Source organism: Cetorhinus maximus, chromosome 13 (assembly GCF_964194155.1).
Source record: "Cetorhinus maximus chromosome 13, sCetMax3.hap1.1, whole genome shotgun sequence".
NCBI lineage: Eukaryota > Metazoa > Chordata > Chondrichthyes > Lamniformes > Cetorhinidae > Cetorhinus > Cetorhinus maximus.
In genome coordinates, this window is record NC_135891.1 from 328,586 (window position 1) to 347,425 (window position 18,840).

The 18,840-nt window shown below is 47.0% G+C and overlaps 1 protein-coding gene across 1 annotated transcript; it reads right to left on the minus strand.

Annotated features, from left to right (window-relative positions):
* Positions 1 to 449: 449 nt before the first annotated feature.
* Positions 450 to 17,789, minus strand: LOC144688333 (uncharacterized). Its single transcript, XM_078554763.1, has 5 exons — positions 17,770 to 17,789; positions 14,806 to 15,203; positions 5,304 to 5,570; positions 3,563 to 3,715; positions 450 to 2,412 (listed from the first exon to the last, which is right to left on the minus strand). Exons 2-5 carry the CDS (start codon positions 15,080 to 15,082, stop codon positions 2,252 to 2,254), a joined length of 858 nt encoding a protein of 285 aa, XP_078410889.1. The 5' UTR covers positions 15,083 to 15,203; positions 17,770 to 17,789; the 3' UTR covers positions 450 to 2,251.
* Positions 17,790 to 18,840: the final 1,051 nt, after the last annotated feature.

Sequence of the window (18,840 nt, forward strand, 5' to 3'; positions counted from 1 at the left end):
CGACCTGAAATGTTAACTGTTTCCGTCTCCACAGAGGCTTCCAAACCAGCTGAATATTTTCAGTGCTCTCCCTCAGTGCCCACTATGCCCAGCGCTGAGGGAGCGCCGCGCTGTCGGAGGGTCAGCGCTGAGGGAGCGCTGCGCTGTCGGAGGGTCAGCGCTGAGGGAGCGCCGTGCTGTCGGAGGGTCAGCGCTGAGGGAGCGCCGTGCTGTCGGAGGGTCAGCGCTGAGGGGGCGCCGCGCTGTCGGAGGGTCAGCGCTGAGGGGGCGCTGCGCTGTCAGAGGGGCAGCGCTGAGGGAGCGCCGCACTATCGGAGGGTCAGCGCTGAGGGAGCGCCGCGCTGTCGGAGGGTCAGCGCTGAGGGAGCGCCGTGCTGTCGGAGGGTCAGCGCTGAGGGAGCGCCGCGCTGTTGGAGGGTCAGCGCTGAGGGGGCGCCGCGCTGTCGGAGGGTCAGTGCTGAGGGGGCGCCGCGCTGTCGGAGGGGCAGCGCTGAGGGAGCGCCGCACTGTCGGAGGGGCAGCACTGAGGCAGTGCTGTACTGAGGAGGGGCCATCTTTTGGGTGAGACATTAAACTAAGGCCCCATTTGTCCCTTAGCGGACAACAACAACTTGCATTTATGTAGTGCTTTTGATGAGGAAAAATGTACTAAGATGCTTGACTGGAGCATTAACTGTACTTAGGTTCCATGCTGCTTGCACTGAGCTCCACAACTGGAGATCCTGGGCTTATTGAGGTGGGAATCAGCCCAAGGATCCTGGTCTCAGTCATGGCACAGTGACTCCCGTGGGTGAATGCGTTTTGTCTGGACAGGATTGAGCTGGGAATTTACCCTCCAACGTGGAGCCTGAACAAAGCAGGACAATTACTTTGACATGAAAGGAATGAGGCAACTATTCAAATAGAGGCCTGTCCAAAGTGATTTTGAGTTGGTGAGAATGTGTAATCCCCATGGCAGAGTTTAGTTCATGTGACAGGAACAGATCTCAGGTCAAATTTGCAAAATATTGTCACTAACTTGATCTTTTAAAAAGTAGCACATTTAATCTCAGGAAATTTATTACAAAGAGTTTAAAAGATTATAGAAGATAAGCGCACACACCACACAGAACCCACCCCCCTCCTGCGCACACACAACCCCTTCCATACCCAGCCCTTTTCACAAGTTGATAAACTGCTCCTGGTCCAACTGAACAGAGCCAAACTCTGAACTAAAATAAACTTGTACAAGTTATTGCCAAAACCAAACTGTTAATGCTGTTTAAGAGAAGGTTACCTCCATACAATCATGGCAGTAATGACAAGGCTACTGGAATTTTGGAATTAACAAATAGAAAAGACTAGAAAAATACATTCCAAAAAAATGAACTGTATTATTTGACATAACCAATCAATCCCCTGGGCAAAAAATAGCAAAGTTGAGAATGAGGTGGGAGTGGGGGGGAGAGGTGGGGGTGGGGGTGGGGGGGAGAGGTGGGGATGGGGGTGGGGGTGGGGTGGGGGCAGGGGGGAGAGGAAGCTCCAAGTTTGATGCTTCATCAGTATTAACTCACCCATCCTGGCTCCAGTGTCAAAGCTCCCTCTGCAGCACAGATTCAAACACAGTCTGTGCCAGGTTAGCCACTCCCAACAAGGCACAGTTACCCTCAGGACCCTGGGCTAGGTTAGGGGTATTAGCCATGGTTCCTGCTTGATTGCTATTCAGTGACTCCTGGGACACAGGATCCAGTTAAGATGTTGTTTCCTCCATTGTCACACTGAAAAAGTGATGGATTCTGGGTGGGGTGGGGGTCAACAACAATTAACCCTTTCAGAAAGCAGGGAGCCAATGGATCAGGGCAGGGTGAGGTCAGAGATGATATTGTGTGTTTTGAATGAGGAGCAGGGGGGAGGGGGGTCAGTGGGAGCTGTGGGGGTGGGGGGGCGGTCAGTGGGTCAGTGGCAGGTGAGTTGGTTGGAAGGAGGGGTCTTTCTTGCTGCAATTTTCAACCCCGCTTTGTGTTTACGCTGCATCCACACTGACCTGTGTACACACAGGCCTGCACACGCGCACACAGCCCCAAACACACACAGTAACACTGTGTACTCAGCTGTCAGAGTCTCTTACTGGTTACTCGCCTTGTCCATGGGTTATGTAATGAAGAGATTGTCCGACTGGCTTGATGAATTCCCAAACTCCTGAAGTTCTGATGAAGTCAACTCCAGGTTTCTAACCCTCCAGCTTGCTCTGTATAGTTAAGGTTATTGATGATCAGTATAATAAAGGCAACTCTGAAGCTGATAAAAGCTCATTGGTCAGTTCCGAGTGTCTCAGGGTAAACAGCGTGACCCCTGACCTGTAGGCAGCTGGAATGACCACGTGGTCAGAAACTTCACCAGGAACATCGCTGCAAACTATCCGTTCAACCTGACCTGAGGAGGAATAAACATTCACAGTCAATACTTCAATCACCGAGTTTATTAATCTCACCTCTGCACGCCATCACCACCTCCATAACATATATTCCCAAAAATGTAGAATTCATCACCTCCCTCAGTCTTTCCTCTCCTGCAATTAACAAGATGTATCCACCTGATAGGTCTGCACCTTCACTGCTGTCCGGGAGGTACTCCCAGGATTTTCACCCAGGAGGGAAAACCGGACAGGCTTACGTTTGTGTAGTGCCTTTAATGGCCATCGGAAGCCTTAAGGCACTTTACAACCAATTAAGTATTTTTGAAGCATGGTCACTGTTGTGATGTAGGAAACCTGGCAGCCAACTTGCACACAGCAAGATCCCACACACAGCAACCTGATAATGACAGATCATTGTTTCTCTGTGATGTTGATTGAGGGATAAATATTGACCAGGGCACCAGGGTGAATTCTCCTCCTCTTTTTCAAAATAATGCCATGTAATTGTTTACATCCACCCAAGCAAGGAGATGAGGCCTCAGTTTAGTAGTTTAATACCTAATCTGAAAGACGGCACCTCCAACAGTGCAGCACTCCCCCAGTATTGCACTGGAGTATCACCCAAAAAACGGCGATACATTTCCAAATCAGGATGGTGTATGACTTGGAGGGGAACTTGCAGGTGGAGATGTTCCCATGTATCAACTGCCCTTGTCTTTCTAGGTAGTAGGGGTAGTGGGTTTGGAAGGTGCTGTTGAAGGAGCCTTGGTGAGTTGCTGCAGAGAATCCTGTAGACGGTACACACACACTGCAGCTACTGTGTGCCAGTGGTGGAGGGAGTGAAGGTCAAGTCTGGAGACAGGGAACTTGAACAACTGAAGTGCTTAATCCTGGATGCTATCAAGCTTTGAGTATGTACTGTTGCAGGGGAGTGGAGAGTATTCCATCAGACTCCTGACTTGTGCCTTGGAGATGGTGGACAGATTTCGGGGATTCAGAAGGTGAGTTACTCACCATTGAATACCCAGTGTTGGCTTTGCTGTTAAGGCAGTGTAGGGTGGACAGCAAGTTTCACACACTGGGAGGTTCAGTGTAGGAGGGTTATATTTGGTATTTCTGGTGTTTAGGACTCAACTGGAAAGCTCAGGTAAACCCTATTCCACTCACCCACAACATCCAGCTGCTCCCACAGGGATTGGTCTGGGAGCTGTGTGAACACGGAGAAATCGGAGCCGTCCGAGAACCGAGACAGAACATCCTGGCGCCGGACCAACAGGAGCGATTCACTGCACAGGCGTCGTTTCACAAGGCTGCTCTTCTCTGCAGAGAAGGGAGGTATCATTACACTCGGGGGTTAGTCAGGCACCTCTGGTTGTTCAGCTAAATCCCCACATTGAAACCTGAAATTCAGCCCCGGGCAGCCAGTGACATGAGGACCAATATCAATAGTCAGCAGAAAATCCCAAATCCCAGTTCAGTCCCTGTTACACCCCAAACCCCAACCCCTCCCCCACTGTGGGTAAGCAGCCCACCAACAAGTTAGAAAGTTGTGTTCGAGCCCAAATCGTCTGGCACTCCAATGCCGGATTCTCCCTCAGAGCGCCCGGGGGGGAGGGGCAGTCCCTCAGAGCGCCCAGGGAGGGGAGAGGGGGGGGCCGTTCTCTTTCCCTCTTTCAAGCAACGCGATCCAGATTCTACAGCTCACTATTTCCTTCCCTCGCCTCTGGTGTCGATCACCTTCAATCGGTGTCCTCAGGTTACAACATTCCCGCCACTGTAAACAATTTCTCCGTATTTCTCCCCTTAATAAGTTTCTCCATGTTACCGAAGTCACCCATCTCTGGTGCCGTTCTCCCAAACCACCTCCACAGGCTCTCCAAGATTTTGATATCTTTCCTAAATTGCGGCGAGCAGAACTGAACACAATGTTCCAGCTGAGGCCTAACCAGAGTTTCATGGAGATTTTTAGCATAAATTCCTTACTTTAAATCTCTATGTTGCTCCAAAGCCAGGAACCAATGTGTCTTTTAAACAGCATTCTCGACATGTATTGTCACCTTCAAAGATTGTGCACATACACCCCCGGTCTGTCTGTTCCACACCCCCACCTCCTTTATATTGCCTCTCCTGATTCTGCTTGGTTTGTACGTACTGTGCAGTGCCTGTAACTAGTCTGTGTTTCACATCATTAAAACTATAAATCCTGAAATACACAGCAATCCATCACTGACTTTCATCTCCTTAATCCAAGCACTTTTAGAGTAAGTAACAATTTGACAGGCTCTGAGTTCAATCTGACACTGCAAACTACCTGTCCCTGCAGTATTAGCCTGGGCCTCTAGATTGCTAGTCCTGTGAATTCACCATTATGCATTTGTCTCACACAGAACCACAGAGTTCAGTCTGAAACTGCAAACTGCATCGCGCCAGACAACACTGCCCCAGAGATGAAAGGGTATTGAAACTGGAAACTGCAGGGGGTCAATCCTTGAACCAAAATGAAAAGGGACAATTTCATTTTATTTTTTAAACTTGTTCAGATAATAACACGAATATGGTTCTAAAAACAGAAAAATGCTGGAAAAACTCAGCAGGTCTGACAGCATCTGTGCTTCTCACTCCACAGATACGGTCAGACCTGAGTTTTTCCAGCATTTTCTGTTTTTATTTCATATTTCCAGCATCCGCAGTATTTTGCTTTTATGAATATGGTTCTGTTCCATTTTATAGTTTGCCCCAAAAAATGTATTTCTGGATGAATTGCTGAGCAATGGTGATGACCGATATTCTCGGACTCTTCCACTGGACCTGGATTTGTTGGTAATCCAGGTTCCAACAGGAAACCAATCTGTATGGCACCGGGACAGGGAGGGGTTATTGATGGGAATGAAAAATCTCCTGTACCCACCAATTTCTAAGGGATTGGTCATGTAAATCCCTTCAGTGCCCACTCCGAAGATCATCTGATGGTGCCATGCATCTGGGATCTCCTGGCCCTCTGGCACCGCTACTTGCATGTTCATGGTCACTACAGGAACAGTTCCTTTCCTCATCCAGCTTGCCAGCCAAGATGCCAATTCCACACTTCGTTCAGGGTAGAAACTGAAAAACCTCCCAACAACCCTTCCTTCACTCGCCTTCTCCGCTCCCTCAATCAGCTGCTGGTGGGTGGCACCTGGGAAGCAGAAAACAAACTGCAGTCACTGACTAACCAATCCACTGGGATCCCATTCCCTATCCCAGCCCGTTTCTGCGTTCATCAAACTCCCGGCCATCTCAAACATCACAGAGCATACTCATGCCCACCTTCTGCCCAGTGTGAAGCCTCAGCCACCTCTCCCTTGCTTTTGATCGTAAGTGAAGCCTCATCCTGTATGGTGTAAGCGTCACTGACTAAGCCAACATTTATTGCCCATCCCTAATTGCCCTTGAGAAGGTGGTGGTGAGCTCCCTTCTTGAACCGCTGCAGTCCATGTGGTGTAGGAACACCCACAGTGCTGTTAGGGAGGGAGTTCCAGGGTTTTGACCCAGCGACAGTGAAGGAACGGCGATATATTTTCAAGTCAGGATGGTGAGTGGCTTGGAGGCGAACTTCCAGGTGGTGGTGTTCCCATCTAGAAGGGCAAGGGCAGCAGATAGATGGTAGCAGTTGTGGGTTTGGAAGGTGCTGCCTAAGGAGCCTTGGTGAATTTCTGCAGTGCATCTTGTAGATGGTACACACTGCTGCTCCTGTGCGTCGGTGGTGGAGGGAGTGAATGTTTGTGGATGTGTCAATCAAGCGGGCTGCTTTGTCCTGGACCGTGTCAAGCGTCTTGAGTGTTGTGTGAGCTGCACTCATCCAGGCAAGTGGGCTGTATTCCATCACACTCCTGACTTGTGCCTTGTAGATAGTGGACAGGCTCTGGGGAATCAGGAGGTGAGTTTCTCACTTTTTCAGAATTTCCAGCCTCTGACCTGCTCTTGTAGCCACAGAATTTATTTGGCTAGTCCAGTTCAGTTTCTGGTCAATGGTAACCCCCAGGATGTTGATCGTGGGAGATAAGCAATGATATCATTGAATGCCAAGGGGCGATGGTTGGATTCTCTCTTGTTGGAGATGGTCATTTCCTGACACTTGTGTGGCACGATTGTTACTTGCCACTTGTCAGCCCAAACCTGGATATTGTCCAGGTCTTGCTGCATTTGGACATGGGCTGCTTCAGTATCTGAGGAGTTGTAAATGGTGCTGAACATTGTGCAATCATCAGTGAACATCCCCACTTCTGACTTTATGATGAAAGGAAGATCATTGATGAAGCAGCTGAAGATGATTGGGCTGAGGACACTACCCTGAGGAACTCGTGCAGTGATGTCCTGGAGCTGAGATGATTGACCTTCAACAACCACAATCATCTTTGTGTTAGGTATGACTGCAACCAGTGGAGAGTTTTCCCCCCACCCTCCCCAGAAGGGTTCCTCGATGCCATGCTTGGTCAAATGCTACCTTTATGTCAAGGGCAGTCACTCACCTCACCTGTGGATTTCAGCTCCTTTGTTCATGTTTGGACAAAGGCTGTAATGAGGTCAGGAGCTGAATAGTTCTGGCAGAACCAAAGCTCAGCATTGGTGAGCAGAATTATTGGTAAGTGTCACTTAATAGCACTGTCAACAACAGTACAAACAGTGCCATAGAATCTTTAACATCCACCTGAACACGGAGATGGCGCTTCGGTTTAACATCGCAGCCAAAGGAGGCATCTCTGACCGTACAGCACTCCCTTAGTATTTGCATTAAGTTATCAGTGTAGATGACATGCTTCAGTCCTGGAGTGGGGCTTGGTCTATGATCCTAGGACCCAGATTTCAGGTGTGGTGTTATGTAAAACACGTGATCTGGTTATCCCTGCAATTAACTGACAATACTCCCACCCTGGATCAATTCATGACATTCACATTTAATTACTTTTTTTCCCCCACTTATGTTGGGGCTGTTGAGCCTGAAGGCGATTACCTGACGGATGACCCAGGTGTAGGATCTGGTGACTAACAATTTTCTTCTGCAGTCAGAAAGGTTCTGTGATGACACCGTGCAACAGGAACAGTTGACCTGCATGCCCTTCATGCTGAGTAGATGTGAGAATTCACCATAAATAGCATGCTGACATGTTGGTACATTGACAACACACTCTGCTGACAGAAACTAGTGAGCTGTTGTGTCCAAGTGGATGTAGCAGACAGCTACTCTCTCCCCTCACAACAAATACCAGATCAGACTGTCCACTTGTCAGATTCAATGCAAAGAGAACATTTACTAAGTAACAAAAAAGAAAAAGTCTTTACACCAGACAACAGTAACTGTTGTGCTTGTGAAAACTCTGAGCAAACACCAATGGACATTCGTTGATCTGTGAATCTCTGTTTGACCATTTCTGCAGGTTTGATGCTTAAATTGTTTTATTCAACACATTAAACATTTTCTAGTAGATAGTCCACACGGCTTCAGCAAGGGTAGAGGCACAACTGATATCATCTTCACGTCCACAGTGCTCAAAGAAAGACGTAGAGAACAAACGTAAACCTCTCCTGTGTCTTTGTCCTGATTGTATCCAGGCACTGCTGTTCTAACAATCCTGCTTCATGCCTGTAAAACTCTGGCAACACAATCAGGCCACTTTACAAAACAGCATTACTTTCACCTAAGCTGCCTTAGATACCTGGCTGAAAATCCCTGACACAGAGGCGCTATCAGAAAGGCACAGCTACTGGTCAGACTATTTGGTGAAAACGTCTGGTGAAGAAATCCCAAAGCAGATCTCTTGCGACACACTGATAAGTGAGAAGCCATTTTGAGGTGGTCAGTAAAAGAAATACAAAGTTATAAGCATAATGACAGAGGAAGTACAGGGGGAATTGACATCCTTGAAATCACCAGGGCCAAGTGGATTGTACACCGGGTTGCTAACGGAAATCAGGGAGGAAATAGCGGATGCTCTGATGATCATTTTCCAATTCTCACTAGATACAGGTGAGGTACCAGAGGATTAGAGGTCTACGAACCTTGTACCTTTATTTAAAAAGGGTGCGAGGTATAGGCCAAATAATTATAGGCCGGTCAGTCTGACTTCGGTGGTGGGCAAATTATTAGAATCAGCTCTGAGACACAGGATAAACTGTCACTTGGAAAGGAACGGATTAATCTTGGACGGTCAGCATGGCTTTGTTAGGGGAAGATTGTGGCTTACAAAGAATTTTTTGAGGAAGTAACAAGGAGGATTGATGAGGGTAGTGCAGTGGATGTTGTCTACATGGATTTCAGTCAGGCATTTGACAAGGACCCACATGGCAGACTGGTCAGAAACGTGAGATCCCATGGGATACAGGGGAAGGTGGAAAGTTGGATCCAAAATTGGCTCAGTGACAGGAAACAAAGGGTAATGGTCGATGGATGTCTCTGCGAATGGAAAGTGGTTTCCAGTGGTGTTCCACAGGGCTCAGTGTTAGGGCCCTTGTTGTTGTTTGTTGCATATTTTAACGATTTGGACTCAAATGTGAGAAGCATGTTTGGGAAATCTGTAGATGACACAAAAAATGAGCCATGTAGCTGATAGTGAAGAGGATAGCTGTTGTCTCCAGAATGATATCAATGCTTTGGTTGAATGGGCGGTGAAGTGACAGATGGAACTCAATCTGGAAAAGTGTGAAGTAATGCATTTGGAGAGGGCAAACAAAACAAGAATACTCAATAAACGAGAGGATATTGAGAGGAGTTGAGGGAGTAAGAGACGTTGGAGTGCATGTCCACAGGTCCCTGAAGGTGGCAGGACCGTTGGATAAGGTGGTCAAGAAAACATATGGAATGCTTTCCTTTACTGGACGAGGTATTGAATACAAAAGCAGGGATGTAATGATGGAACTGTATAAAATGCTGGTTAGGCCACAGCTGGAATTTTGTGTACAGTTCTGGTCACCAGACTACGAGGACATAATTGCTCTGGAGAGGGTACAGAGAGATTTACAAGAATGCTGCCAGGGCTTGAAAATTGCAGCTATGAGGAAAGATTGGATAGGTGAGGGTTGTTTTCCTTAGAACAGAGGAGGCTGAGGGGTGAGCTAATTGAAGTGTACAAAACTATGAGGGGCCTAGATAGGGTAGACAGGAAAAACTTGTTTTCCCCTAACTGAGGGGTCAATTACCAGGGGGCATAGATTTAAGGTGATTGGTAGAAGGATTAGAGGGGACATGAGGAAAACCTTTTTCACCCAGGGGGTGGTGGGTGTCTGGAATTCACTACCTGAATCGGTGGTTGAGGCTGAAACACTCAACTCATTTAAAAAGGTACCTGGATCTGCATCTGAAGAGCTGTAACCCGCAATGCTACGAGCCAGGGGCTGGGGTGAGGGATTAAAAATGAATGGCGGAACAGACATGATGGGCTGAATGGTCTCTTTCTGCACCGTAACTTTTCTATGGTTCTAAAGTCTTCAAGACCGACACTGAAACCATCAGATGTCAATCTTCTTGAGTGTTGCGGGAGCTGCACTCATCCAGGCAAGTGGGGAGTATTCCATCACACTCCTGACTTGAGTCTTGTGGATGATGGGCAGATTGGTGAAACAATAACGTAGGTTCTTTAGTTGAAGACAAGTCTATAAACAGATTGAGTTAACCAGGAGGCTAAATATAGTACATCTGATCTCTACCCTGCCTCCTGCAAACTGCCTACAATTCATGGGACTAATACATCATGTTCTGTCAATGTGTGGAATGGCTGACAGCACTTTAGGATACACCCTCTTTAAAAGATGCACATATCATAGAAACACAGAAAATAGGAGCAAGAGTAGGTCATTTGGCCCTTCGAGCCTGCTCCACCATTCAGTATGACCATGGCTGATCCTCTATCTCAACGACATACTCCCGCTCTCTCCCCACACCCCTTGATGCCTTTAGAGTCCAGAAATCTATTTCCTTCTTAAATATATTCAGTGACTTGGCCTCCACAACCTCTGTGGTAGAGAATTCCATAGCTTCACCACCCGTGAAGAAGTTTCTCCTCATCTCAGTCCTAAATGGCTTGCCCGGAATACTGAGACTGTGACCCCTTGTTCTGGACTCCCTCAGCCAGAGGAAACATCAACCCTGCATCCAGTCTGTCCGGCCCTGTTAGAATTTTATACGTTTCAATGAGATCCCCTCTCATTCTTCTAAACTCCAGTGAATACAGGGCCTAGTCAGCCCAATCTCTCCTCATACGACAATCCTGCCATCCCAGGAATCAGTCTGGTGAACCTTTGCTGCACTCCCTCTATGGCAAGTATATCCTTTCTTAGGTAAGGAGACCAAAACTGCACACAATACTCCAGGTGCAGTCTCACCAAGGCCCTGTACAGCTGCAGTAAGACATCCTTGCTCCTGTACTCAAGTCTTCTCACAATGAAGGCCAACGTACCATTTGCCGCCTTCACTGCTTGCAGCACCTGCATGCTTGCTTTCAGTGATTGGTCTACAAGGACACTCAGGTCCCTTTGTACATCAACATTTCCCAATCTATCACCATTTAAATAATAACTCTGCCATTCTGTTTTTCCTACCAAAGTGAATAACTTCACGCTTATGCAAGCCATGTATTTGCCCACTCACTCAATCTGTCTAAATTGCCTTAAAGCCTCTTAACACCCTCCTCATCGTTCACATTCCCACCAAGTTTCATGTCATCAGCAAACTTGGAAATATTACATTTGGTTCCCTCATCCAAATCATTGATATATATTGTGAATAGCTGGGGCCCAAGCACTGATCCCTGTGGTACCCCACTAGTCACCACCTACCACTCTGAAAAAGAAATTTATTCCTACTGTTTTCTGTCTGCCAACCAATTCTCAATCCCATGTGCTTTACCCCCAATCCCATGTGCTTTAATTTTGCACACTAACCTTTTATGTGGGACTTTATCAAAAACTTTCTGAAAATCCAAATACACCACATCCACTGGTTCTCCCTTATCTATTCCGCTAGTCACATCCTCAAAAAACTCCAGTAGGTTTGTCAAACATGATTTCCCTTTCATAAATCCATGTTGACTGTCTAATCCCACTGATATTTCCTAAGTGTCCTGTTATCACATCCTTTATAATAGATCCTAGCATTGATGTCAGGCTAACTAGTCTGTAATTTGCTGTTTTCTCCCTCCCTCCTTATTTAAATAGTGGGGTTATATTTGCCACCCTCCAATCTGCTGGGACTGCTCAGAATCTACAGAATTTTGGAAGATGACAACCAATGTATCCACTGTTTCCATGGCCACCTCCTTTAGTACCCTGGGATGTAGATTATCGGGCCCTGGGGATTTATCGGCTTTCAGTCCCATTAACTTCTCTAGCACTCTTTTTTTTAGTAATACTAATTTCCTTCAATTCTTCTCACTAGGCCCTTGGTTCCCTGGCATTTCTGGGAAGTTATTTGTGTCTTCCCCTGTGAAGACAGAACTAAAGTAGTTGTTTAATTGCTCTGCCATTTTCTTGTTCTCTATTATAGATTCTCCTGTTTCAGACTGTAAGGGACTGCCCTACATCTGTCTTCACTAATCATTTCCTATACTTATACATATCACATCAACCATAGCTTAGTCAAAGAGGTCAGTTTTAGGGAACATCTTAAAAAGTGTAGAGAGGCAGAGAAGTTTAGGGAGGGAATTTCAGAGCTTAGGGCCCAGGAAGCTGAAAGCATGGACACTAATGTTGGGGCAATTTAAATGGGGGATATGAAAGATGTCAGAGTTAGAACGGCACAGGTATCTCAGAGGGTTTTGAGGTTGAAAGGGCAGATAGGTGGATTCCTGCCTAGACGGCTCACCTTGATGATTCAGCATGGGGAGGCAATGCCGTAGTGGTATTGTCTTTATTGGACTAATAATTGTATTTAGTGGACTAGTAATCCAGAGACCCAGCGTAGTACTCTGGGGACCCTGGTTCAAACCCTACCAGGGCAGATGGTGGAATTTGAATTCAAATTTTAATAAATCTGGAATTAAAAGTCTAATGATTGTTGTAAAAACTCATCTGGTTCACTAATGCCCTTTGGGAAAGGAAATCTACCATCCTTACCTGGTCTGACCTACATATGACTCCAGGCCCATAGCAATGTGGTCAGCTCGTAAGTGTCCTCTGAGCAAGAGCAATTAGGGATGGCCAGTAAAAGCTGACCTAACCAGCAACACCCACATCCCATAAATGAATTAAGAAAAAGACAGTGTAGGGCAGTTTTTATAAGATACTGACCTCTTGAGTACCTGATTGTCCAGTTGAAAAGTAGTTTGGCTTGTTTCCCTTTACTTGTATTGTCTTCTGGCTCGATGAGGTTTCACCTACTTTAGGGGTGACTGGGAAATAGTCAGTATTTAGTTTAATATTTATTTAGAACTATTTACATCCAAGACCTCATGTTAAGTATGTAATTCTCTGGACACGGTATTGTGCCCTGCTCTCTTGGAGTCTTGCTTTGCTGTGCCTTGCTTACATCATTAACATCATTGTCTAATTAACAAAACCATTAACCCATTACTCCACAGGAAGTGGTTGGGAGTGGCCCAGAATCGCTGATCTTCAGGGTCAAGGTCACTATACAAATTCAAACTCACCCCAATTTACGGGGAAGCTAGAACATTCTCCATCAACACAAGCCTAACCGTTAAATATCTGTTGTACAGAATCTCAGATATACCTCCTCTTGCGATTGGTTAAAGTGCCAAATTCACAACTATGTTGCTTGTAAATTCCTGCACTGATCAGATCGTTAAAATAAGGTTAAAAGCAAAATACTGCAGATGCTGGAAATCTGAAACAAAAACAAAAATAGCTGGAAAAACTCAGCAGGTCTGACAGCATCTGTGGAGAGGTGCACAGTGAATATTTCGAGTCCATATGACTCTTCATCAGAACAGATCTGAAGAGTCTTACGGACTCGAAATGTTAACTGTATTCCTCTCCGCAGATGCTGTCAGTCAGACCTGCTGATTAAAATAAGGTTGGTGGAAACAGAGAACTTAACAATTTAACAATCACGAGAGGAGGCCAATCAGTCCATCACATCTTGGGAGGTTTTCTATTTTAAAAGGTGTTATATAAAGGCAAGATGTTGTCATCATCTCTGGGTAAATTAATCACTTTGGTTGATATTTTTTAAAAATTCATTCACAGGGTGTGGGCGACACTGGTTGGGCCAGCATTTATTGCCCATCCCTAATTGCCCTTAAGAAGGTGGTGGTGAATTGCCTTCTTGAACCGCAGTCTGTGGTGTAGGTACACCCACAGTGCTGTTAGGGAGGGAGTTCCAGGATTTTGACCCAGTGACAGTGAAGGAACGGCGATATATTTCCAAGTCAGGATGGTGAATGTCTTGGGGGAGGGGGGCAACTTCCAGGTGGTGGTGACTCTATTTGCTGCCCTTGTCCTTCTAGGTGGTAGTGGTCATGGGTTTGGAATGTGCTGTATGAGGAGCCTTGGGTGTCAGGTTGTGCTTGACTCGTCTGAGACAGCACTAGCCCCTAGATGTTAATGACCCTAGATGCAGGGTCGACAGGGCTGCGATTGCCTTTGTCGTTTCCGATGCCTGGGTCAATGCCGAGTGGTCCGTCCAGTTTTATTATTTTTTTGAGACTTTGCAGCGGTTTGATACAACTGAATGACTTGCTAGGCCATTTCAGAGGGCATTTCAGAGTCAACCACATTGCTGTGGGTCTGGAGTGACATGTAGGCCAGACCAGGTAAGGACGGCAGATTTCCTTCCCTAAAGGACATTAGTGAACCAGATGGGCTTTTACAACAATCGACAATGGCTTCGTCATCATCAGACTTTTAATTCCAGATGTTTATTGAATTCAAATTCCACCATCTGCCGTGGTGGGATTCGAACCCAGGTCCCCAGAGCATTATCCTGGGTCTCTGGCTTACTGGTCCAGCGACAATACCACTTCACCACCACCTCCCATGTTCTGTTGAGTTAACACAGTCACCTAAAATTTACAATCGCTGTTCTGGTGATGTGAATAACTTGTGCATTTAAGCTAAACACATAAATGATTGTTAGAACAGCACTCACTGATGCAGTGGAGTTCCAGCTTGTCAATGATTCTATGTTTGTTGCTCATTATATTCTTGATCACCTGCCCACATGTCCAATACAGTGACTGACTTTCCCTAACGCTCGCTGACCACAGGTGAGGGTGACACAACGGTGTCTGTAATTCTTCCTCAGCTGATGTTCTCCGTCAGGAATCACAGAGCTGCAGGGGTTCAGTGAGCCAAATGTGGGCAGCATCAGGGAGAGAGAGGGATAGGGTGTTGAAATGGGAAAGGGGAGCGTGCTGGGGGGCAGTGGGGTGGGGAGGTGGGGGAGAGTCGGAACTACAACAAAGCTCCTGAAAGGCTCTCACCTGCAACACATCGTGACATTAAATATTCAGCCAAGGGTGCATCGTTCTTCCGCAGTCTGGTCTGGACACATCTGTCTACAACATCAGAGGGAATGTCAAATCCCAGAGCCTGCAGAACGTTAATAACTGCAGTCGCACCACATGCACTCGACCCAATCTGCAGAATCTGCTTCTGCATAGCCTCTGCCAAGCTCCAGACCATCACCGATTGATCTTTCTCATCCTCTGCTGATCTCTCTTGGCCCACGGCACCACCACATGGGCTACTGGAGTCCATTCTCCACACAAACTGGGTGTTCCTCAGAATCCTGGCAGTGGGAGCAAGAAATCCCAACCTGAGTGATGGCCAACTTTTCCAAAATATCCAGGATGGTGTCCCTTCTGGGTGTAACAGAACCCTACAAGGCATGAAAAAGACAAACTCACTATTTTTCTGAGACTGGGGACAAGGCACATTGAAGGGCAGTGGAGGGGGAGCTTTTACTCTGTATCTAACCCCGTGCTGTACCTGCCCTGGGAGTGTTTGATGGGGACCATGCAAAGTGAGCTTTATTTTACGGCTAACAAAAGAAATCAAGGATAGTATTAGATCCAAAGAGGAGTCACATAAAGTTGCCGGAAAAAGTGGCAAGCCTGAAGATTGGGAGCAATTTTGAATTCAACAAAGGATGACCAAGAGATTGATTAAGAGGGGGAAAAATAAGAGTATTGGAGTAAACTTGCAAGGAACATAAAACCAGACTGTAAAAGCTTCTATAAGTGTGTAAAAAGAAAACGATTAGTGAAGACAAATGTCTTCACCCTTTCAAACTGAAACAGGAGAATTTATAATAGAGAACAAGGAAATGGCAGAGCAATTAAACAACTACTTTAGTTCTGTCTTCACAGAGGAAGACACAAATAACTTCCCAGAAATGCTAGGGAACCAAGGGTCTAGTGAGATGGAAGAATTGAAGGAAATCAGTATTACTAAAACAATAGTGCTGGAGAAATTAATGGGACTGAAAGCCGATAAATCCCCAGGGCCCGATAATCTACATCTCAGGGGACTAAAAGAGGTAGCCATGGAAACAGTGGATGTGTTGGTTGTCATCTTCCAAAATTGTGTAGATTCTGGAACTGTCCAGGCAGATTGGAGGGTGGCAAATGTAACCCCACTATTTAAGAAAAGAGGGAAAAAATAAGGATTTACAGACTGGTTAGCCTAACATCAGTAGTAGGGAAAATGCTAGAGTCTATTATAAAGGACATGTTAACAGGACACTTAGAAAATATCAAAGGGATTGGACAATGTCAACATGAATTTACGAAAGGGAAATCATGTTTGACAACCTACTGGAGTTTTTTGAGGACATAACTAGCAGAATAGATAAGAGAGAACTGGTGGATTTGGATTTTCAGAAAGCTTTTGATAAAAAGTCCCACTTAAAAGGTTAGTGTGCAAATTTAAAGCACATGGGGTTGGCATGGATTGAGAATTGGTTAGCAGACAGGAAAAAGAGAGTAGGAATAAATGGGTCTTTTTCAGAGTGGCAGGTGGTGACTAGTGGGGTACCACAGGGATCAGTGCTTGGGTCCCAGCTATTCACAATATATATCAATGATTTGGATGAAGGAGCTAAATGTAATATTTCCAAATTTGCTGATGACACGAAACTTGGTGGAAATGTGAGCAATGAGGAGAGTGTTAAGAGGCTTCAAGATGATTTAGACCAGTTGAGTGAGTGGGCAAATACATGGCAGATGCAGTATAACGTGGATAAGTGTGAAGTTATCCACTTTGGTAGGAAAAACAGAATGGCAAAGTATTATTTAAATGGTGATAGATTGGGAAATGTTGATGTACAAAGGGACCTGGGTGTCCTTGTAGACCAATCACTGAAAGCAAACATGGAGGTGCAGCAAGCAGTGAAGGCGGCAAATGGTATGTTGGCCTTCATTGCGAGAGGACTTGAGTACAGGAGCAAGGATGTCTTACTGCAGCTGTACAGGGCCTTGGTGAGACCACACCTGGAGTAGTGTGTGCAGTTTTGGTCTCCTTGCCTAAGAAAGGATATACTTGCCATAGAGGGAGTGCAGCGAAGGTTCACCAGACTGATTCCTGGGATGGCAGGATTGTTGTATGAGGAGAGACTGGGCTGACTAGGCCCTGTATTCACTGGAGTTTAGAAGAATGAGAGGGGATCTCATTGAAACGTATAAAGGACAGTACGGAGCGCAGAACTGGGCACAATACTCCAGTCGAGGTTTAACCACAATGTGGTTGACTCTTAACTGCCCTCTAAAATGGCTAAGCAAGCCAGTCAATTCAAAGGGAAATTAGGGATGGGCAACAAATGCTGGCCTTGCCAGTGATGCCCACATCCCATAAAATAACTTAAAAACTCTTTTATAAAGACTCATCATAACTTCCTTTTGTACTGTATGCCTCTATTTATACTCAGGATCCTATGTGATTTATTAACAACTTCCTCAATGTACCCTTGCCTACTTCAAAACATTAATGAACATACACCCCAAAAAATATTGGAAGTATTGGCCAGGACAGTGGGAACTCCTTCGTCTTTTCCGGACACAGTATGTGGGATCTTTGACATCTGCCTCAGGGCAGAGGCTCAGTTTAACACAGATTGAAATACAGCAGTGCGGCACTCCCTCAGTACTGACCCTCCGACAGTGCAGCACTCCCTCAGTACTGACCCTCCGACAGTGCGGCACTCCCTCAGTACTGACCCTCCGACAGTGCGGCACTCCCTCAGTACTGACCCTCCGACAGTGCGGCGCTCCCTCAGTACTGACCCTCCGACAGTGCTGCACTCCCTCAGTACTGACCCTCCGACAGTGCAGCGCTCCCTCAGTACTGACCCTCCGACAGTGCAGCGCTCCCTCAGTACTGACCCTCCGACAGTGCAGCGCTCCCTCAGTACTGACCCTCCGACAGTGCAGCGCTCCCTCAGTACTGACCCTCCGACAGTGCTGCACTCCCTCAGTACTGACCCTCCGACAGTGCAGCACTCCCTCAGTACTGACCCTCCGACAGTGCTGCACTCCCTCAGTACTGACCCTCCGACAGTGCTGCACTCCCTCAGTACTGACCCTCCGACAGTGCTGCACTCCCTCAGTACTGACCCTCCGACAGTGCTGCACTCCCTCAGTACTGACCCTCCGACAGTGCTGCACTCCCTCGGTACTGACCCTCCGACAGTGCAGCACTCCCTCGGTACTGACCCTCCGACAGTGCAGCACTCCCTCGGTACTGACCCTCCGACAGTGCAGCACTCCCTCGGTACTGACCCTCCGACAGTGCAGCACTCCCTCGGTACTGACCCTCCGACAGTGCAGCACTCCCTCGGTACTGACCCTCCGACAGTGCAGCACTCCCTCGGTACTGACCCTCCGACAGTGCAGCACTCCCTCGGTACTGACCCTCCGACAGTGCAGCACTCCCTCGGTACTGACCCTCCGACAGTGCAGCACTCCCTCGGTACTGACCCTCCGACAGTGCAGCACTCCCTCGGTACTGACCCTCCGACAGTGCAGCACTCCCTCGGTACTGACCCTCCGACAGTGCAGCACTCCCTCGGTACTGACCCTCCGACGGTGATTTTGTTAGTTCTCTCCCTGGCCGGAAGTTCCCGCCTTCGTGACCGGATGTTCCTCCGTTAAGTCCCGCCCCCGCTTGCTGATTGGTTGAACGCGGTGCCAATCACGGGAGGGCCGAGGCCTTGGAGCCCGGGTTTGGATTTGGAGTGAATGAGGCCGGAGTGAAGGAGAGGAACCAACCCAACCCGGCCGGAGATTCCGGGAGATTCCCCCCCCCCCGCCCCTGTAATATTCACCTGTTTGTCTCAAATTACTCCTAGATTCTGTCCGATGAATGAAATCTATTTCAGTTACAGGTGAATGAATGAACACTGACCATTCCCACTGTGTCCTGAGGAATCTGTCCCATGGATTGTCCACTCACTCACTGAAATATTCTTTCCACAGACTTGTTGTTAATTTAACCCCTTCAAGCACAGCTCATCTCCTCTG